This window comes from Cydia strobilella, chromosome 2, assembly GCF_947568885.1.
Source record: "Cydia strobilella chromosome 2, ilCydStro3.1, whole genome shotgun sequence".
NCBI classification, from domain to species: Eukaryota; Metazoa; Arthropoda; class Insecta; order Lepidoptera; family Tortricidae; genus Cydia; species Cydia strobilella.
The window spans coordinates 28,514,338-28,537,438 of NC_086042.1; the positions used below are offsets into that span (position 1 = coordinate 28,514,338).

At 36.7% G+C, this 23,101-nt stretch overlaps 2 protein-coding genes across 4 annotated transcripts in view; one reads left to right on the forward strand and one right to left on the reverse strand.

The window, feature by feature from the left end:
- Window positions 1–23,101, forward strand: part of LOC134755272 (uncharacterized) — a 234,927-nt gene that overhangs the window by 177,910 nt on the left and 33,916 nt on the right. The window lies entirely within an intron of this gene.
- Window positions 8,945–15,381, reverse strand: LOC134754956 (uncharacterized). Of its 3 annotated transcripts, none has more exons than XM_063691455.1 (4): window positions 15,228–15,381; window positions 14,168–14,296; window positions 10,767–11,798; window positions 8,945–9,955 (listed from the first exon to the last, which is right to left on the reverse strand). In XM_063691455.1, the coding sequence occupies exons 2-4, from the start codon at window positions 14,282–14,284 to the stop codon at window positions 9,839–9,841; spliced, it is 1,266 nt and encodes a 421-aa protein (XP_063547525.1). In that variant the 5' UTR covers window positions 14,285–14,296; window positions 15,228–15,381; the 3' UTR covers window positions 8,945–9,838. The 3 variants fall into 3 exon arrangements, with proteins under 3 accessions (XP_063547525.1, XP_063547519.1, XP_063547532.1); XM_063691449.1 differs by having other exon boundaries at window positions 14,168–14,290; window positions 15,228–15,308; XM_063691462.1 differs by lacking the exon at window positions 14,168–14,296 and adding an exon at window positions 13,123–13,245 and having other exon boundaries at window positions 15,228–15,270.

Sequence of the window (23,101 nt, forward strand, 5' to 3'; positions counted from 1 at the left end):
ACCACAACGATATAGTGCAATTATTGCGGTACGGCTATCTTTAAGCGTCCACTCCATGTTGAAAAAAACAGAAAATTGCAAAATTATACTACTCAAATATTTAATAAAGATTCGAAATTCAAATGCAGAACGGTTTTTGTTTTAGGAGTTCCAAATTTAAATTTTAAATTCCAGTGACAGAACTTATGAGCCGACTAGGTACATAACCCTATTCAACGTTAAATGTATAATATTAAATTATTTATAATAATAATCTAATTAAGCATGTGGTTTTATAAAACGATGCTCGATTACTGGTACCTTTAGATATCTATAATATAAAAATTATAAATAAAATGTAGATAGACAAAAATTCTATAATTTAAATAGCTTTGCTCTAATAAGAAATGAAATTAACTTACTTTTAGGCAAAGATAGATATAACTCCGTAATAGATGGATACAGTCTAAGGAAAAAACGTGCCTCGAACATCACGAAAATTTGATTCTCGATCAGAGGGCGCCACTAGTTTTGACCTAGTCTCGTATAGAGGTCGTTGACGGTTTTGTTTGTTATTTATAATTTTAACGCATATCAATGGAAGAACATGGGTCAAAATCATATAAAAATAATTAATGCAAATAAAAAAATCATTTATCCATATTTAAATACATTTTAACGTATTTTTATAAATCTTCATTTTTAGTTTTAAAGTATGTCGATAGATGGCAGTGAATTTACAGCGGTTACAAAATTTACTATGACAGTACCGCTCTATCTAATTATATCCTCATTGCTTTTAGGTAACACAACTTTCACTATATTCGAGCACATGCTTAACTTATGTTCCTGTAAATAACGTTTTTAGGGTTCCGTACCCAAAGGGTAAAAACGGGACCCTATTACTAAGACTCCGCTGTCCGTCTGTCTGTCACCAGGCTGTATCTCATGAACCGTGATAGCTAGACAGTTGAAATTTTCACAGATGATGTATTTCTGTTGCCGCTATAACAACAAATACTAAAAACAGAATAATATAAATATTTAAATGGGGCTCCCATACAACAAACGTGTTTTTTTCCGTAATGGTACGGAACCCTTCGTGCGCGAGTCCGATGTATTAAAAATTAGCGTTAAAAGTGCCAAATTGGTGGAGATTTATTCATAATCATAATTAGAGTAGAATTATATACAAATTAATTCAGGAGAAATTATTGGCTACCTATAAAAAAATATAAAAACAACTAAAACTAAAGAAATAAAACTATGAAAACGGATTACCCGGGTGTCACCCGTTGACCACGAACGCTGTAAAGAGTTCGAAACGTCGGGATGTATTATAAATTCAATATACGCGATATAATCCGTTTTCATAGTTTTATTTCATGAGTAACTATCGCGGTAACCGAAGACAATATTAACTAAAACTAAACCTAACAAAAAAATAAAAATCCCTAAAACCTACCGCCTAAGCCACGGCAAGGTGCCCATCACGCAGGCAGCGTTCCCGCGCTGACTAGCGATAGCTACCCATTGCGCGAGAAAGCTGCCGGCGCTTAATTGGTGCATTTTTTTATCCGTTATGGTATGTTTTTTTTTGCAATTTTACTTGGGGTAAGAATAGAAAACTATTATAAAAATAAAGGCACACACATATTGTATACTTACCATAGAGTAACTTATACTAGAGCGGTACTGTCATAGTAAATTTTGTAACCCCAGTAAATTCACTTCCATCTGTCGACACACTTTAAAACTAAAAATGAAGATTTATAAAAATATGATAGAATGTATTTAAATATAGATAAATGATTTTTTTTATTTGCATTAATTATTTTTATGATTTTGACCCATGTTCTTTCACTGATATGCGTTAAAATTGTTAAATAACAAACGAAACCGTCAACGCCATCTATACGACTTAGGCCAAAACTAGTAGCGCCCTCTGAACGAGAATCAAAATTTCTTGATTTTCGAGGCACGTTTTTTCCTTAGACTGTATCCATCTATTACGGAGTTATATCTTTATCTATCTCTATCTTTCTTATCTATCTTTCTTTGATTCTTACTGAATATAGCAATTAATTTTAACCCTGGCAAATAAGATGTCAAAACTGTCATCTATTTTGTCAATAATGTCATAACCTAACATCTTATTTGCCTAAGACCAATAGATGAACAATTTTTCATATCCATATATGATATATTGTATATTATCATTCATTACACTTCGTGGTTATTACTTATTACACCGATACATACAGGGAGTAATAGTTAATATTACTTCCAAGGGAGTAAGGGAATTTCTGTCACTAAGTCATGTGAACCAAGAGTGTTTGAAGTCGGATATTTTTTCTGTAAATAAACATGTACCTACATTTTGGGTTCCCAGAACCTTGTTAGTACCTAAACTTTCACCGTCCGTCTGTCTGTCAGTATCTAATGAATCGTAATATGTAGACATTTGTGATATTCGTTATGCGTTTTAATTGCCACTAAGAATATAATTGTGACGTTTTCAAGCAAAAGGTACCACTTTGTCGCTTACCATAATGACGAAATTTGCTTGTATATTATACGAATAACCTGTCAGAGCATCGTTATGACAAGCGACAATGTGGTACGTTTTGTTTGAAAATGACACAATTGTGAATATAAAGGTGGGATTCCACCAGTGTGAGGCACTGTGCGACAGAAATGGGCCCCAGCATTTTCAGTAAAAAATGCTCTCGTACGATATTAGTCTAATATTATTAGTGTGTTGTCATGACAACCCATACAATTTGACAGTTCATGGGCTAATAATATTAGTCTAATATTGTTCGAGAAATGGGCCCCTGGTGGCCTTAAAAGGAACCTTTGGACTTGATACAAGATATACGAGAGTTTTTAGTTTATTCCCAAATGTCACCAGGGGCTATAAGATGGTGGTAACAGTTAGGAATAAGAGAGGATTTTGCCGATTTTTAGGGTTCCGTACCCAAAGGGTAAAAACGGGACCCTATTACTAAGACTCCGCTGTCCGTCTGTCCGTCTGTCTGTCTATCTGTCACCAGGCTGTATCTCATGAACCGTGATAGCTAGACAGTTGAAATTTTCACTGATGATGTATTTCTTGTGCCGCTATAACAACAAATACTAATAACAGAATAATATAAATATTTAAATGGGGCTCCCATACAACAAATGTGATTTTTTTGCTGTCTTTTTCCGTAATGGTACGGAACCCTTCGTGCGCGAGTCCGACTCGCACTTGGCCGGTTTTTTTAATGTACGGAACCCTTTATTTTGCGTACAGGCGCCATCAGATTTATCGAAGCGGCCAAGGTGCTCACAAATATCTGATCATGCCTCTATTGTCAAGGCGCTAGAGTGCTTGTTCAGATATTTTTGTGCACCTCAGCCGCTCCTATATATCTGATGGCGACTGTACCTAATCAGACACGCATTTGGTCGATTTTTAACTTATTTCGAAAGAGAATTAAGAAGACATAGTGCTCACTCCATACATCAGTTTTGTTCTAGCATCTAGCGTCAAGTAGCGGAACTCTTAGTACTTACTTATTGCTACTGGACAATAGATGTCGCGGCAAACGGAAAGTCTAATGCTCAACAATTTCAGCTTATATTATAAATTAAATTAAATTAAATTGTCATTTATTTCAGGCCTAATACACCCATATGTGTTAGTAACTTACATAGCTAATAAAAATAATGTTAGTGCTATTACAAAACAAATTAACATGCAAATTAACTAATGACTAGGAGCTAACTTAGGGCTAGGACACACCGGATGAGCCTTATAAATCTAACATATCACCACAAATTATCATCATTTTGGACTAGAAAATGCAACAAATAATTAAAACTCAACACAATACAATTCAATACAATACAATTCAAATTAAATAATTTAAATTAAAAATTCAATAAATAAAATTCAATAATAATTAAAATTACAATTATTACAATTAAAATTACAAGTATTCAAATTTGTCAAATTTTATAAATTAAAAAAATTATTTAATTTAATTAAAAAATTATAACCCCGGAACGCTATTTTCAACTCCTGCTAATAGTATTAGTTATAAATTGTTGAGAAATACACTTTTCGTCAGTCGCAACACATGTGACATCTAGTGTCGAGTAGCAGTACTGAGAGTTCCGCTACTTGACCCTAGATGTAGACTACGAAAATAATAGTATTTTTGGTAACAACTCTATTAAAAGGCGGCAACGTCATTTATCGGTGCTACACAACACTATCATAACCGGAATGACACATCACTAGGAGCGTCCTCCATCTTGTAGATCGGTTTTTTGTGCGAAAACCACGCCACGTACTATCCAAGACAACTCTCATATTTTGTGATTCCCTAATAAATATTTGTTATAATGGTGCTCTGGTGTTTTTACTCTTACACTATGTCTTCTTAATTCTCTTTGCTTATTTCTAACGACTAGTTGAAAATGTTATATTTTGTGTTTAGGATGCATTTATGAATTTGTAAATATATAAAAATACAAATGTGATGGTAAATTACTTATAAGAATAATTGATGAATTTGTGAATTCAGTATTTAAATTATCTATGAAAATTATGTAGAATGTTATATTTTGTTACAATTAAATGGTTTTATAATAAAGTTGCAGCTTATTAACTATACAAATTTATATGTATATTTTTTACAAAATGCTCTAGATATACAAAAAATAGAACCTATTAATTAATGGGGTAAGTAAAAGGAACCCATTATCCCATTATATTTCGTGAGTAATAGCGCTATTTACCCCAAGATTTTTGAATCTCTATATCTCCAAAACTAATTACCTACAGTACCGTAAGCTACAGGGATATCTGCGCTTCGGAAACTGAAGCTTCTAGTTTTATTCCTAGGGTGTTGTTTTAACATGAATTCGGCGTATGCTTTCATCGAATTGTGTGTTGACTTTCCATTGGGTCACTTCGCTGGTAAAAGATGTTGAGAGATCGTCGAGGTGCTGTGTATGAGAAAAAAATGGTTTCATTGCAAAAACATTAGTTTTAAGGATGAATGGATCTAGAAATGTAAATTACCAGGACAATTAAGCAATACTGTCACACATCAGGGTGTAGGATGAATTAATATGTTGGTTGTAGTTTTTTAAAGAGAGTTGTGTAAAGTAAAAAAGAAAGAAGTGCGAAAACAATTGATGCTACACGACCGTTTTTTAACTTCTATACTATTTTGGAAGGAAGGACATAACAGGAGAGAAAGAGGCAGACCCAGGCGTAGTTACATGGTCGAAAGTGAAACAAAAAGTAGGGATCGTGTCGTATCGACAAGACCTGGCGCAAGAAAGAGAAAGCTGGAAGTTATCTTCTCCACCGAGAGATAATTCTGTTGAGGTTCAAGACTTGACGAGAAAAGAGGGACCACATTATAGTCACTTGGTGTTGCAGGCGTCCATAGGGCCGTATGCTTGTTTGCCACCGACGTGGTATAAAAAAATCTTATCCTTAAGGGCCATTTTTGATAGAGGAAAGTATTACATAACTGTCCTACGAGGGTTGAATTTAAGTCGAGATAGTACGGTACCTATTAATAATAATCAGCACACACTCATACTCATACTCATAATCTTTATTGCATATCACATTGTATCTTAACCTATACTTAACATAGAATCGTGTACAACATGACACCCTGTAGGGCACAGCAAACAGTTTATTCAAGAGGAGAACGAGGTTTTTGTACAAGGTTATATAATGGGTACTTTATTAATTATAATTATTGGTCGTGAAAAAATTCATTTAATGTATAATAGGCTTTTTTAATCAGGTGTTCTGCTAATTTTTTAAAGAATTCATTGTCGGACTTGGTGTTTTTCATTTCGTTACTAATTTTATTGAATATTTTTATTGCCATCGAGTTAGGACTTTTTGAATGTAGTTTTAGTTTCGAGGGGATAACCTGCACCAACTTATTTTCAAACCTGCTGGCGTAGCGTCGGGGTATGTCTGAATGTTTGGTATAAAATTGAGGGTATTTTTTTACAAACTTACATGTTTCCAAAATGTATATTGATGTTAAGGTAAGTATTTTTCGATCGATGAAGTGGGGCTTACTACTTTCCGGTATATGTATGTTAGCCAAGATTCGAACACATTTACGTAACTCACAAAAATTAGGCATCATCTCGTTGCAAACATATCCCAGGTACCTATATAGCAGTCGCTGACGTCATTATGACGTATAAATGCTAGCTGGGATAAGTATCTATGTTGTTGGTCCTTACAAAACAATGTGCGTAGCGTGCCGTCTCTCCATACCACCTGGTAAGTGCATCGCAGAGTAACTCGTAACTAAGGACTGGCGCGTACTCCGGGCTTTTACTGGAGAATACACCCATCTAGAAACCAAGAATAATCATAGCGTACCTACTTGAGGTATTCCACCTCCAAAGTCATTGCGTCTCACTCTCTCACGCAAATACAGGTCTGTATTGTTTCCCATAAAATTTTAAGTCATAATGTATTGTTTGTCAACATTTTCGTTAGTCATAATTATGTTTTTTTCTCAGAAACGCGTAACTTTTCAGGATTGCCATAAAACAAAATTTGGATACATTTATACTGTGGTCCATTCTTATACATGGCTAAGTTGGGTCTAGGTAGTAACAGCTTATTTCTTTATTGACTTCTAGTTTTATAAGTTATAAGTATCGGTTTTCGGTGGGAAGTTCTGTATGTTGTCTGACAAAAAGTGCATTACATTTAAGCAAAGATAGATATAACTCCGTAATAGATAGATACAGTCTAAGGAAAAAACGTGCCTCGAAAATCAAGAAAATTTGATTCTCGTTCAGAGGGCGCTACTAGTTTTGGCCCACAGTCGAATAGATGGCGTTGACGGTTTCGTTTGTTATTTAACAATTTTAACGCATATCAGTGAAAGAACATCGGTCAAAATCATCAAAATAATTAATGCAAATAAAAAAAATCATTTATCTATATTTAAATACATTCTATCGTGAAATAAAAGTATGAAAACGGATTATATCGCGTATATTGATTAATTTTTCCTCAGTCACCCGTTGACCACGAACGCTGTAAAGGGTTCGAAACGTCGGGATGTATTATAAATTCAATATACGCGATATAATCCGTTTTCATAGTTTTATTTCATGAGTAACTATCGCGGGAACCGAAGACAATATTATACATTCTATCGTATTTTTATAAATCTTCATTTTTAGTTTTAAAGTGTGTCGACAGATGGCAGTGAATTTACTGGGGTTACAAAATTTACTATGACAGTACCGCTCTAGTATAAGTTACTCTATGATTTAAGTCAACCAAACAATTGAAAACTGTGACATATAATGATATCAATGTCATTTCGAACATCGATCGTCCGAGATAGAGTCAAACCAAGAACCAAAGTGCAGCCTCCGTTATGTATATTGAGGGTAGTGTCAACAGAACTCTATTTTCAACTCCTTCTGCTTATAATATTAGTTGTAAATTATAGAGCAATACACTTTTCGTCATTCGCGACACTCGTGACATCTAGTGTCAAGTTGCGGTACTGATATATCCGCTAGTTGACGTTGAAGTAAATCATTACTTTATGGACCCTGGATTTGGGGGGGAGGGGGCAGCCGTGTATAGTTTTATAAATAAGGGGGACACAAGCTAGAATGAATATTGTTTTTATTTTCAGTAAACCAAAAGTATACAATTTATATATTTTATTCATTATAATTGCAATCGCTATCATGTTTCTTCTACATAGTTTTTTTTAATAATTTTATTATAATTATATCTTTGACATTTACTCTATTACCCTAGATAAATACTGCTTAGGTAATTGTCAAACTCTAAAGTGAGGTATTCTGTTGTACGAAATACACATGTTATCTAAATTCAACTACAATAAAAATATGAATATAAATACTTGAAATTAATATTAAATCATTTTACGGTTTAGACTCACTTGTTTTAGTCACTCGCGCGACATGTTTCGGAGAGCCTAGGTCTCCTTTCTCAAGCACTAATAGTGCGAGCAGCGTTCACGACGACCGTGTGTTGCGTACTCAGTACCGTGTGTTGCGTACTTGAAATTAAGTTTAACAAGTTTAAATTAATCGTAGGTACATTGACATATCATGAGCAACAAGCTTTTTATGACAAAAATTGCATACAATAATTATCTAGCGCAACACTGACGCTTAAAACTAGATTACATATAATAATAGATTAGAAGAAATTTCATACACAGGGTGGCATCGGAGATGAGACCGAAAATTATAAATACATGTAAGTATATTAAATCATTTTACGGTTTAGACTCACTTGTTTTAGTCACTCGCGCGACATGTTTCGGAGAGCCTAGGTCTCCTTTCTCAAGCACTTTTCTCGGCGCGCGCGCAGCGAGCGACGCGGCGCGCGGCAGCGGCAGTACGCAACACACGGTCGTCGTGAACGCTGCTCGCACTATTAGTGCTTGAGAAAGGAGACCTAGGCTCTCCGAAACATGTCGCGCGAGTGACTAAAACAAGTGAGTCTAAACCGTAAAATGATTTAATATTAGTATGTCTCACATGTAAGTATGTTAGTAGGAAACTAGGATCAAATTGGTTTCCAATAATTTGTTTTGTATAACCTAAGATGTGTTTACAACATAATAAAATGAAAAAAAAAAATATGTAAGATTATAAAATAACGTTATAAAATACGTGAAACAATCATCACTTTTTAACACTGTGCACTAAAATAGATCACGGTGTCACGCAGACAAGCACGACCGTCATATATACATATACGCATATATATATATTTTTTTTATACTACGTCGGTGACAAACAAGCATACGGCCCGCCTGATGTTAAGCAGTCTCCGTAGCCTATGTACGCCTGCAACTCCAGAGTTACATGCGCGTTGCCGACCCTAACACTCCTCTCCCTCGAGCTCTGGCAACCTTACTCACGGGCAGGAATACAACACTATGAGTAGGGTCTAGTGTTATTTGGCTGCGGTTTTATGTAAGGTGGAGGTACCTCCCCAGTTGGGCTCTGCTCTAGATCTGGAATGACATCCGCTGTCCTGTGCCCTACCACACAAAGCGAGATGTCATTCGCAGTGCCCATACCTCTCTTTTGGACGTAGTTTAAGGACATACCCGGGTCCTGTTTATTGGGCGGACAGAATAACATCAGTGACGACAGTGACAAACGCCACACTGCAGGCTAACATGCACTGGGCCCAAGACAGAGCGGCCTGGAGAGCACTGGTGAAGAGTGTCCACACTCGTCGCGTCCCTCAGCCATGAGGTTACGACAAGGAAGAGAAGAAGATTTATATATTTGTAGTGCGTACTGAAAGTTATCACGTTTTAAAATTTAGTTAAATGTAGGTACTTTTTGTTTTTATACAATAAATAACTAAAAGAATCAACTAATATTCAAGTGAAATTATGCGCGAATTAACTAGTTATATGGGTCAAAAACTTTTTTAGTATGAGTTGAGGTTATGCGTTTTTCTTATGGACATTGAATCCAAAATTTCTTACTTTAACCATATAGGCAGATTCTTAAAAGTTGTATGACAAAATTCTTAAAGATAAAGATAGTTTATTTTCAAGTAGGCATATTAGAATGCTACGCCGGCTCTAACCCTACACCTCTGACCCGAGAAGATTTCAATCCCTCCTAAATTGTAGGTGGGTATCCCAATATGGGACCAGCAACCGGTAAGGAACTCGGCAATCAAATCGTTAATTTAATTTTTGTAATGTCTAAAGGGACGTCGGTTTTTCCGAACGTTTTTGACCCATTGAGGAGCCCTGTGGGATTCCTGTGGGACTATTTTCCCAGTTTATATGTATTCGTGGTCGACGCAGTGCTTCACGTTGTTCGCCTCTCTCTGACGCCCCTCCTTCGTCTTGAAGGGGGTCATTGGCCAGATTTCGTCTATGTTGCGCTTTTTGTCACCCTGTATAACAAAAAAAAGTTTAGTCTCTGGTTAACCTGATGGGTCTGCTAGTAGAGAATGCCATTAGGTATTAAGTCCGCCATTTATACATTATTTTGGTATTTTGTGCAGTAAAGTTTAAATAAAAAAATATAGTTAATTGTTGAAATAAAACTAATAAAAAAGGTTTATATCGCGTATATCGAATTTATAATACATCCCGACGTTTCGAACCCTTTACAGCGTTCGTGGTCAACGGGTGATTGAGGACGAAAGCGAAACGTCGGGATGTATTATAAATTCAATATACGCGATATAATCCGTTTTCATAGTTTTATTTCATGAGTAACTATCGCGGTAACCGAAGACAATATTTTAGTTAATGGTTATCGACCATAAAAATGCCATTAATTTAAAGTTTTAACTGAGGTTGTGATAATATCAAAACACATCTCTTTACGTTTGCCATTAAATACCTACATCTGTTAAGCAAGAAATTCAAGAACTATTGATCAAATTTTAATATCTATATGAGAATGCTCTCACATATTGTGACATCTTTTTATAGTTTATTCTAGTAATTATTGGACACTATTTGGCCCAGTTTTCTAAAATGTGCATTTTTTATGATATCGTAGGCAAACGAGCAGGTAAGTGCGTTACCGGCATTTAATATGGGAGTACGCTACGTTCTTTTCTTGAAGATCGTATCGGTCCGGTAATACCGCGGGCGACAGCTCGTTCCACAGTGTTAGCAAAAAGTTTCTGAAGAAACGCACAGTTGAGGACTGTCCACCATCTAAGAATACAAAAATCTAAGAAAATTATATACCTCCATGTTCATATCACAGGCTTCTTCTGGTGGCAGTACAATATGCGGCGTCGATTCGAAACTAAACGCCAGACCAAAGAACGAATACTTCTTCACTTCATCCATAAACGTCGTCCGCGAATAAACCTTATCGGGATCACTTCCATACGCCGTCATCTGGCTAGAAAGGACTTCATAATAAAACTCCAACAGTTCAACATAATGTTTCTCCCTCATATCTTCTGTAGTACACCCGTATATGACAAAAGATGTGTCCAAAACAGGAGACGCGCATCTAGTAAGCTGGAAATCTATCATCATAGCATCAACGGGCCGTCCGTTCATATATTTGTATAAGAAATTATTGGTCCAGGAATCTCCGTGACCGATGACTCCATTTTTGCGATCCTGGACTGCTTTTATCATCTCTTTGTACCTCTCCGGAACAGCGAATTCCTTTACCTTTTCAACGTATTTGGAGTTAGGATATTCCTTTTCTACACTGTCAATCGCGATACCACACAGACGCTTCCAGAAAGCCTCGTACCAATCCCAGAGACGCTCATCATAGTAAGTCTCAAATATTAAATTGCTGATCCTGTTAAATTCTTCAGGCTCTTGGTCTCTCATTGCGAAAGATAACGCGTGGAATTTAGCCATAGTTTTGAATGTCTGCTTGCAATGTGCGTAGTCAATTCCTTCTTGCCTGACAGGGTATGGCGCGAAGTTGTAAATAGAAACATCTTCGAGACAAACAATGTCGTTTTCTCCGTCACAATACGTTAGGAAGACTTTAGGACAGTTATCGAAAGGTTTCGATACGTTTTTGGTGGATTGGAATTTTAGCATGGCTGGTAGGACTTCTGTGTAGAAAATTATTTCGTTTTTAAAGAATTCGTCACTCCTGAAGGTGAGACGACGGGAGACGCTTCTGGGGATACTCTTAAGAATGATTTTGATACTTTTAGGGTCACCGGAGTCTGTTTTGCCGAAGACATTGATGCGCATCAATTCGCTTAAGTAGGAATCTCCTTTGCCTGTTTCGCCAACGTACTGAAAAAGAACATATAGATTTGTACAGATTAGATTTTAAAATGTACAGGCTTATCTTAGATATGCCCGTCTATTGTATCTCTTCACGAATGCACGAATCATCATAATTATTATGACATTATGCTTCTGTTTCTAAGCAATCATAAAACAAGTGGTATGCTTATCAATCATAATTGCATAGGTACAAGGTTATGTTATTATCATTACTTATACAATGACTGCCTGTAAAGTTTTATGTTATTTACAAAACGATAAAAAGCCTTATGGCACCGTCATAGTGTGAGATTGGATATTTTCGGCTCGAATTCAAATTTTAAATAGTCTTGAATATCAAGTTTTTTCGGCAAAAACGTGACTCGTGTAAAATCGTCGTCGCGTCGTGGCAAATCGCCCATAACGCCCATTCATTGGTCTAATCAAGCGAAATCGAAGGTTCGGTTTTGCTCTAGTTTCAGCCGAATGTTCGGTTTCGTTATCTTTATGCCAAAGCCTGCCGAAACCTAAACTTCGGCCTGACATTTCCGAAAATGTGGTTTCATCACGGCCGAAAGGTTCAGCAGTTTTTTGCCCGAAACTTCGGTCGGAAACTAAGAGCCAGTTGCACCAACCACATTTGACAGACTGATCAACATCACTCAACAAAGTACTATGAAAATTCCCATACAATACAATTTTACAACGGTGACAGGCGGTTTGGTGCAACCAACCCTTAATCTAATCAAACGCCGAATAGGCTCTTACGGGCTTATCCTGTACCTATACGTTTTATTGAAGAAATGAACAATCAAGAAATACAATAATTAAGAATGTACAATAGCAATAAAATCGGTCGTGATTTTAGATATGCCTCCATAACAAAATAGGAAATATATAGCGTTTATGCTGTAAAAATACGTGTAGGTACGGCTAGGTATTTATATAGGCGATTGGCCTTGGCATTGACATTAGACAAACTATGTAATGATCGTGTTTATGCATCCGCTCTGTGCCTGACCATAGCCGAATCCGAAACTATTGTGACACGATGCGGAACCCATAGTAATCTGACTGTTGGCAAATTCTATAAAGATGTCCCATGAAAGTACACATTTTTACCCTGCTTTGACTTTGCTTGCATTTTCTTTCCGAATTTCCCAAGTAGCCAATAACCAACAAGTTACCTTAATATTACATTTTTAATAAAAATGTAAGAGCGAGATTCGATTCTTAAAATTCCGAAAATCACCTGTATCTCAATATTCTTCATAAAAATACAATCCATTTTCGCTCACAGCTACTAAATAACCAATACTGGCCCCAATTTTAAGGCACCCTGTATACATACCTCCTATCGACTAAAGGTGACGTTCTCCTTGAACCAGTCAGAGAGAGCCTTGCTGAGTCTCTCGTCAGTGAGCACGGGGTACACGCCGCTCAGGGCACTGAAGTCTTCAAGAGACATGGTTCCCTGGCTATATGTATAACACTATCATACATACATACATAGGAGTAAACTGGAGGCAGCGTCCAGTGTGGAATCCCCATGAGGTCACTTACGCCTTGCATCTAGAGAAGATCCAAAAGACGTTCCTGAGATTTTTATTAAAAAAAAATTATGGGTACTATCCCTTCCTTTACCCGACATAATATTTGCTTGGAACTGGGTTTTAACTCCCTGGAAGTGAGGCGTAATTATGCACTCATGACCGGGCGTGTAGAATATTACGTGGGGACACAGACTGCCCTCAGCTGGTCTCGCAGCTGTTGCGCCTCTGCGTCCCTTCTCTGTCTCAGGCAAAGTTTAATTTTAAACCTCGTCATCGCGACTTACTTGCAGCACCTAAAGCGCGCACTGCGGCGTACAGGCAATCACCACGGCTTCGCGCTTTGCACTACATCAACGCACTTCTCAAGTCTGCTCCGGACTGTGACGTTTTTGCCGGTAGTTGGAGGCTAATTTGTGAGGAATGCTAAAACCTTTGTGAGGCAATGGATGACCGTCCGTCCTCAGTTAGTTATTAATATTTCTTTTGTGTATTGTTTTATTTTGTGTATATACCTCGTTTCTTTGAATTTGTGTAAATTAAAAAAAAATTGTCATACCTAGTTCCAGATTGTATACTGTACAGTATAGTATTATATAATCTGTGACTGTACCTTGTTTGTATGTATTACTTTTTGTCTTAAATTTCGCAGTGCATTAGTATACCTACTGTAATGCTGTGTAATATTTTTAAACCAATAAAAAAAAATACCTCCCATCGAGTAAATGTGACGTTCTCCTGAAACCAGTCAGAGAGCCTTGCTGCGTCTCGCGTCAGTGAGCACAGGGTACACGCCGCACAGGGTACTGAAGTTGGCCCCGATTTTAAATTATCCTGTATATATACCTCCCATCGAGTAAATGTGACGTTCTCCTTGAACCAGTCAGAGAGAGCCTTGCTGAGTCTCTCGTCAGTGAGCACGGGGTACACGCCGCTCAGGGTACTGAAGTCTTCGGAAGACATGGTGCTCTGGAACTGAGGTAATTTTTTAGTTCTTTCAAGTGTCATCAACAAGGAACTAAAATACATTTAAATACATTTTGTATATTTGGTGGGAAGCAAGGAGCCCACAAATATCTGAACATGCCTCTATTGTCAAGGCGATAGAGTGCACGTTCAGATATTGTGAACACCTTGGCCGCTCCGTTGTATCTAATGGTGACTATAAATAGATAACATAGAAAAAGTTAAACTATTAATGTTTGTTATTCAAAAAGTGCATGCAAAGTGAAAGTAGCATGGCGGTCTTTGGTGTCGGAGGCCAAGATCCACTTCGGGTCATCGCGCCACAGAAGTAAGTAAGTATTTAAAAAGTAGGTTAAGTAGTTTAAAGTTACTGTTGAAATTTTTTAGCCCGAACAATAATTTTCTCCAGTTTAAAATATTTTTAGATATGTTTGGCTTATACTAAGTTATTTAATAATTCTTTTAATTTCTAGGGTAACATTATTTATGTTAATGTTAATGGTAAGCATTTATTTTCATTATGATTGTTAATAAAGTGTTAAAATATTTATTTATAATTGACTCACCCCGTTAAATATCATTCTTTTAAATTGTTTCACTTTTATCACAGAAAACATTTATTTTTATTTTAACTCTAACTTGATAATAATAACATTCGACCAGATTTTAAGGTTGTAGAAAATTGCCAAATAGTAGTTTTGTAAAAAAAATATTTTAGAACATTTTATTATTAGTTTGTTACCCAAAAATTTATTGAGGAAATAAACGTAAATTACACTTCAATAAACAATATTTTAATAGTAGGTAAATAAGAGAAATTAACAGGATATTTTCTTGTAAGTAATCTCAGTTTATTATTTTTAAAGTCTCAAAGGTAGAAAGTTCATAAAATTAGCTAATACTTACCTAACAATTTAATAAAAACCATTTCAAAACTTACCGTAAACGCGCGTATCTTTAAATTACTCGCACAAACTTTATCTGCGTCAAACAACGAATTGTACTATGTGTATGTGTCTGCGTCAACACCGGCACCGGCCCATCTTTTATACTATACCCCGAAATTCGACACAAGTATCTCTTTCACTTTCACACTGAGCAAAATAAAGGTTTAAAGCAGAGACAGAACTATAACAAAAACTCGAAGCGTACGATGAGAAACTAATAATATTGACTTGATAAGAAGTAGGAAGTGTGTGCTGTTGTTTGGTAATCCGACCAAATAACGTAGTCTTATGTTTCACGTTTTGTTGAAACACAGTTTGCGTTTTGAAATCGGTCGTATTATCGTAAAATGTCAAACGCTGATTTTGCGAAAATGACGTTGTCAAGGATGACGTGGCAGGGTTGCTATAGTGTTGAAGATTTATTTGCGTAAAAATAATAACATTTAAAAGATATTAAACATGGAAAATATAGTTGGTCAAGCCATTCTTGTCAGTAGAAAAAGGCGCGAAATTCATATTTTCTATGGGACGATATCCCTTCGTGCCTCCTTGCCGCCTTTATCTACAGACAAGATTTGCTTGACCAACTATACTTATTCATTAGTTTTACTTTATTTTGAGTTAGGGATTGTAACAATAACATCCGTTATTAATTTCGGTATTTTTGGATTTATTATCATAGTAACTATAATCTGGCACACCCAATGTCAGTAGAAAAAAGCACGAAATTCAAATTTGCTGTCTTTTTGTACTGACAAAGTGGCTGTGCCATTATATATTTATTAGGTACTACAAATATTTAAAAAATTCTACCATAATTATATTTTAATAGTACGATTTTGTTTTATTTCAGAACTTCAAAAAAAAATCCGATGAATACCATTAGGAGTGGTTAAATATACCTAGTTGCTTAATATAGATAATCAAAGCAGGTTAAGGTATGATAATCAATAAAAATATACATGTTCAGATGTTGAACTCCTTCTTATTAAAAAAAGGAGGTAACGACTCAAATCATGTAATATCGACAGTCAATTATTAGTCCCGTCGTTGTGAATAATAATGAGTCAATTATCTGTCTAAATCAGGTAAGTAAAAATAACAAATTCCTCGGCTGTTATCAGTAAAATATCCAAAGCTCTGTATTTTGGATACCACTGGCAACATTGACGTAAAAGCGTTTTGATATTGCACGTATTACACAAAATATGACAAATACGTAATTTATTTAGGAAGATATTTAATGAAATAAAACTATGAAAACGGATTATATCGCGTATATTGAATTTATAATACATCCCGACGTTTCGAACTCTTTACAGTTTTAGTTTTATTTCATGAGTAACTATCGCGGTAACCGAAGACAATAAGATATTCAATGTTAAATATGATTTTAATAATCAGTTTTGAATATTGATATTATAGTTGGTCAAACCAAATTGTGTAAGACAAAAATAGTATGATTCTCTTATGTTTGAAATGAGACAGTCCTTTGACAAACTATAAATGTAATTCCCTCCAAACATAATTTTAAGCCTCATAAAGTAATTGACGTGTCCAAAAAATGCAGTAACAAAACGCACCGGAAGCGGAAATGTAGACTCGAGAGATTAACCAATCATCGTTCGACAGCGAAAATTGCCGCGTTTATCATTTTGTCGTGGAATTTTGATATCAATACCTTGTTTTTGTAAAATATAGATAAATAAGATATTATAATAGGCGCAAGTTTCCGGTACTTACCTATGTAAATATTTACCTATCTGTATGTATATCGTTTAAAAGTTTGAAATGATATCGGAATAAGTTATAAAAGGCCAAAATTTTAACTTAGGTAAATGCATAATGGTGGCCATACACCATCCTTCCTATCGTCCAATCGGCATGACGCTGCAGGCTTGATCCAATCTGCAGTTCGTCTGTATACATTACACACGATCAGTTCAAATTGTCCAATCGGCAGTGACGTTCAGTTGTGGTAGCCATACACCACGTAGATATAGAAAATCTAAGGGGCCCCCGGGTCCGGGTTGGAATGAAATGGGGGGTTTGGGATGAAAAAGCGAATGCGAACTTTAATAATGCAAACTCAAACTCAAATGATTTTGAGAGGTCGTTTTTTTTTTTAAGTGATAAAAAGAAAAAACAAAAAATTATATTAGATAATATGATACGAATCGCGATGAGTTTGTGAAATGTGAATTGCATAGCGCATTATTTTTTGCTTGTAAATAATACAAAGCCAAGGCGTGGCGTCATTGTTTTTGATGGAATTACAAGACATCTGCATCACACTTGTGCACTTATTTCTAGGTTCTAGGTAGAAATGAGCATGTGCTCATGGTAGAGACGACGTGACAAGGCGCTTTCATAATGTGGTCATAGTCGAGTCCTAAGGGGGGGGGGGGGGGTCAAACCCGCTACCCAACCCCCCCCCCCCCTTATATACGTCCTTGCCATAAACCATCCTTCCTATCGTCCAATCGGCATGACGCTACCGATCACGGTGCCCTGATCACCGACGTAAATCTTGACCAGACTGAACTGACGATTTCCGACCGAATCGGCATGATCCAATCGCCATGATCAAGCCAAAATAATCGAAATTCGATTGTGCCGTAGCGTCATGCCGATTGGACGATAGCAAGGATGGTGTATGGCCACCATAATATCGAAATGTAGTACACAGCTCTGCCGAGCCTTGTGGACAAGCCATCAATATTAAAACAGACCGTGACAATGTGGACACAGAATGAAAACCGCTCATCTGCTTGTTGATATTAAACAACGTGTCAGCAAACAGATTATCATGTAACCATTACCACAGTCTATAAAACACAAGAGCCTGACACTCTTTGATAGAGAAAGATAGTCTTATTATTGCGATTCCTATAAGAGGAAAGAGAAAATAGTGCCATGCTTTGTCCTTATCACCGACCGGGTTTTTTTTCATGGTCGGGTTATGGCAGCATAGGTAGGAGGCGATGGCGTAATACCGAAATTTATAAGTGTAAAAGAGAAAAAGGATTATGCTGCCATACATTAACCTGTCAATACATGAATATGTCTTTCTCTTACCCCTGGTCGCTCGGTTTCATGTCTATAACTACTATACTAAGATAAAACAATACAGTCAACTAGAGGTGCACCGGATATTCGGTTACTATCCGGTATCCGGCCCTTATTGAAAACAGTGGAAACACCTTCGAAGTTACATCTAAATGTGAACCCTAAAAGTAAAAACTTAGAGTCCAATTTGGAATGAGATTCGTAGTAAATTAAAAAGCTCACACCTGCAAAATCAAAACGCTATCACAGGTAACGATACAGCATCGTAGTGCATAGGTATGCGTGTTTGGATTGCTATAGTAAAAAAAAATACTACACCAGCCGTAAAGGCTCTCTTTACTCTTCAAAAACTGATGAGAAAGGTGCATTTTATCATTTTTATCCACATGAGAGGCAAAGAGAGTTGACTAATTTTGAGTTGTTTCCATGTTGGCTAATAGGCTGATAGAATACAATAATACAAATACTCTTTATGGCACACCTCACACCTCATTACAGAAAACAATACAAGTAATACAGAAAAGAAGAGGTTAACCTCTTCTTCTGTAGTAAAGCGATCTCTTCCAGACAAATAAATTTGACTTTTATAAGTTATGGTTTTGAATGATAAATATTTTTTAATAACATTTATTTTGAGTTTTGAATGATTCACGGTTAGTTTCACTAGACTTATATTGACCGGGATATAGACCGTGATTACCTATTGTATTATATTATTTATGAGCTCCCGATATTCACGTTCTATATCCCGGTCAATATAAGTCTAGTGAACATTCATTTTGATTTAATTTGTAATGTTTTACAGTTAGTATTTTCAATTTTTTTTCGCGTTGGTCTGGTGAAAAATGTTCTGTTTCAATCGTTAGCAAAGTTTGTTTAAAACCGTCGTACCTTGAAACTCTCCCGATGCTCATGATTTCTATATATCCAGAGAGGAAAATGGGGATATGTTTGTGTAGAGAAGCGATCGCCCCCCTTCGACTTAAGCACTAGCGATCCTACCATAGATATTTGTCACCAAACGTTTCGCATTAAAAAATTCATACTCACCCCAGCCGCAGCACGCAGCCAATAAACATGCATAATTTAAGAAGCCCCAAATTCCAAGTTCAGTCAAAGTCGAAATGGTCATTTACAATTTAGTAGCATTATAGACGTATTCTCGGCGGGTAACACCGTTCGTGAGTGAACTGATGAATTATAAATGAACGAATGGAAATGGGAATGTCAACGTTCGTTGCAGGTACTTCAGTGATGTGCGAAAGTATGAGGATTTTCCAGATGGTATATTTCAGGCCCAGTAAGTTCGTGTTCTTTTCTCACTCACACTGAGTGTAAGCGTGAGCGAGATGGAAGTGCGTGCCCGCGAGCGCGGATATCATGTTTACGTTTACGTTTAAAAAAAATTACCCTCCCATAGAAAATAGGCCAGCCAAAATTTGTGAATCAGCCAAATTTTTTGCCAGCCAAGTTGCTTTTCGGTGAAGAAAAACATCGTGAGGAAACCGGACTAATCAGATCTCTCGCTCTCGCTCAGGCTCTCATGGGCCGTGGCAAAAATTCCGGGATAACGCGAGGAAGAAGAAGATAATTATCATTATTATTGATGGACCTCTTTGCGAGTAAAGGCCTCCCCCAGCCTCAGCCATTCTGAGCGGTCCTGCGCTACATCTTGCCATTTGGCAAGAATGGCAAATGGTAAAATGTTTCTCTTACCCCACATGAATTACTTACCTAATGAAAAAGCTAAAAAATATTCGCCACATGACAAAGTCACGCGTTACCACCTACGCATAAAAGTTTCAGTTCATTCATAATTTTGATTCATTCACACGACTTCAACCGCAACCACAAAATTTAATTAATAAGGAAACCTTTTACAAGGGATAAAGTATTGTTAAGGAAAAAACCCAAGTTCTTTTCATTCTTATAAATTAACTTATTGACCTTTTACTTTCCAAATAATGTAAATCGCAAGTTACTGGCCAAAAGAAATGTTTTCTTTTTGTTTCGCAAGCCTATTGTTGCAACACGTTGTTGAACATAAACTTGTCTCTTTCGGTGGACGCAACCACAGAATAAGTAATAGTATTATCATACAGAACGGCCACGCACTGCCCCGCCCCGATTCGAATTACCTCGCCCCGCGACACTAGATTGACGGCCGTTTGCCGGCCGCTCAGTACTGTTTTTAAGCAACTTACTCACACTATGACGCATGACGCGTGTACAGACAGACGCAGTCGTGCCGTTCACACATAGAAACGCAAGTAATTTTTGATGTATAGCGTGTCCGCCCTGTGACGCAAAGAGCAACTGTACCATTTGTACATTTTCATTTTTCATGCTCTGAAAGAGGGTCATTGTTTCTCTAAAAGGTGTGCAGAAAACGATACGTTTCTGCACTAGAGCATTTTATGCTCCAAGTACGATTTTTTTATTTTTTTTACAATAAGCAGTTGAAATTTGGGTTTTAATGGATTTTTATACACTTTGCATTCTGATATTTAACTCCCCATTCCATAAATAACGATAATTTTGCCTAAATTGATAATTCCCTCCCTCCCTCAAGAAATACTATTAAAATGTATACTAGTCATGTTTAAAAAAAAAACAAATGCATTTTAATATCGTCTTCGGTTACCGCGATAGTTACTCATGAAATAAAACTATGAAAACGGATTATATCGCGTATATTGAATTTATAATTAATCCCGACGTTTCGAACCCTTTATATACAGCTTTTACAGCTTTTTTGCACTTTGTAATTTTTCCTCAGGCACCCGTTGACCACGAACGCTGTAAAGGGTTCGAAACGTCGGGATGTATTATAAATTCAATATACGCGATATAATCCGTTTTCATAGTTTTATTTCAAATGCATTTTACTTTCCTCGTATTCGAAATTGTTGGTGCGAAGAGGCAAAAACATTCCTTAGGGAAGTGGGCGCCGCCTGCAAGAAATAGACCGCGGGCCAGGAACAGATTTCCATGACCAATCGCCTCCCGGGCGAAAACTCGTATAGTGGTTAACGGCTATGTATGATGAACCCTCGTGAACGTTAACTGTCGCTCCGTTGGTGGGTTGAGGAATGTCATCAGCAAATAAAGTCTATAAAAAAAATTTAGTCATCGCCTCCCACTTGATACTTGGTCAGATGATAGTTTAGATGATATTGTGAATAAACAAAATCGCCAGCCGATTGTATCGCTGTGGAAAGACCGTCAGCTGGTCACATGAACATGTAAAAAAGAAAACTATTTTTATTCATCGGCGTCATCGCCTTCCGTTTGATACTTTGTCAGATGATAGTTTGGATGATATTGTGAATAAACAAAATCGCCAGCCGATTGTATCGCGGTGGAAAGACCGTGTTACGCATTTCGGTGGCTGCCATTCCTCAACCCACCAACGGAGCGGCAGCTGACGTTCACGAGGGCTCATCATTCATCATACATAGCCGTTTACCGCTATACGAGTTTTCGCCCGGGATGCGATGACTGACGAAATTTGCTCCTCTCGCGGTCCAAAAGCTTGACCTACGCACCGGTTTGCCTATAATGACATCTATTTTATTAGGTTATGAACTGAATATAGTTGAAAATCTTTTCTAACATTACTTAATAAAATTACTTAAAGCAAAGATAATGTTAGTACTAACTGCATGCGTGGTGGCAGAATTATTAACGCCAAAATGAAATGTTGCTGAAATTTGCTACATTATGGTAATGTCACGAGTCCACGGCCTTTGCAAAGCATTACACGCTTGACTGATAGGCCAAAGTTATTTCATAAATTGGTGATACAATAGGTACAATTGTATAAATTGTCCGAAAACGATGAATTTATCTCGCCCCAACTATTCTTTTGTGAAAATAGTTGCAGTAGAGAGTTCTGTTGTTGAATATATATGTCCCAGGTAGCATTTATACGTCATTATGACGTCCGTTACGTTATTATGACCTATAAATGACGTCACTTGTACGTCGCTGACGTCACTTTGCTACCTGGGGTGTACATATTGGTACTTATCGTTGTGTGGAGCGAATAATGTCCCACTCCCAGGTAGCATTTATACGTCATTATGACGTCCGTTACGTATTTATGACGTCCGTTACGTATTTATGACGTATAAATGAAGTCATTATGACGTCACTTTTACGTCGCTGACGTCACTGCTACCTGGGCTGACATAGGTAATTGCTGTCTGCCCTATTTGCCCTATCAAAAAAAGGCCCTTTTACAAAACGCCCCAAAAGCCCTTCCTTTGAAATTCGTCTGAAGAGCAAATATTTTTATTAGTTAAAACGCAATTTTCTCAAATATTAAAATACATAAAATTTGCTTATAGGTACTTGTGTACGTAGTTTAAATAACTAAATATTATTAAATTCTTAGTTTTCTTGATTTTATCATTTTATGATTAAATTTGCGAGGTAAATGCCGGAAACATCATTGTACCAATATTTTAAACTTAGTTCTGGTTTTGACTTAATTGTAGACTAACGGCCCAATTTGAACAATGTTTATAAGATGTCACACCGATACGTTTTTGGCTGAAGAAATGTCACTTTTGACACTGACAGATCAGTATCGTATCGGTGTGACATCTTATAAGCCTTGTTCGAATTGGGCCGTAACACGTGAAAACAAAGTCGGTTAGGTTTGTGTCGGTTCTGCGTGCGCATTTATTTTTTGTAGTTCCATTGAGCCCCCATTTGTAGCTTTGCCCGGCGAGGCGGAAGCGAAATATTGCCTCGTCGGTAAAAAAAGCAGAAACCGCATTCAGATGAAAAA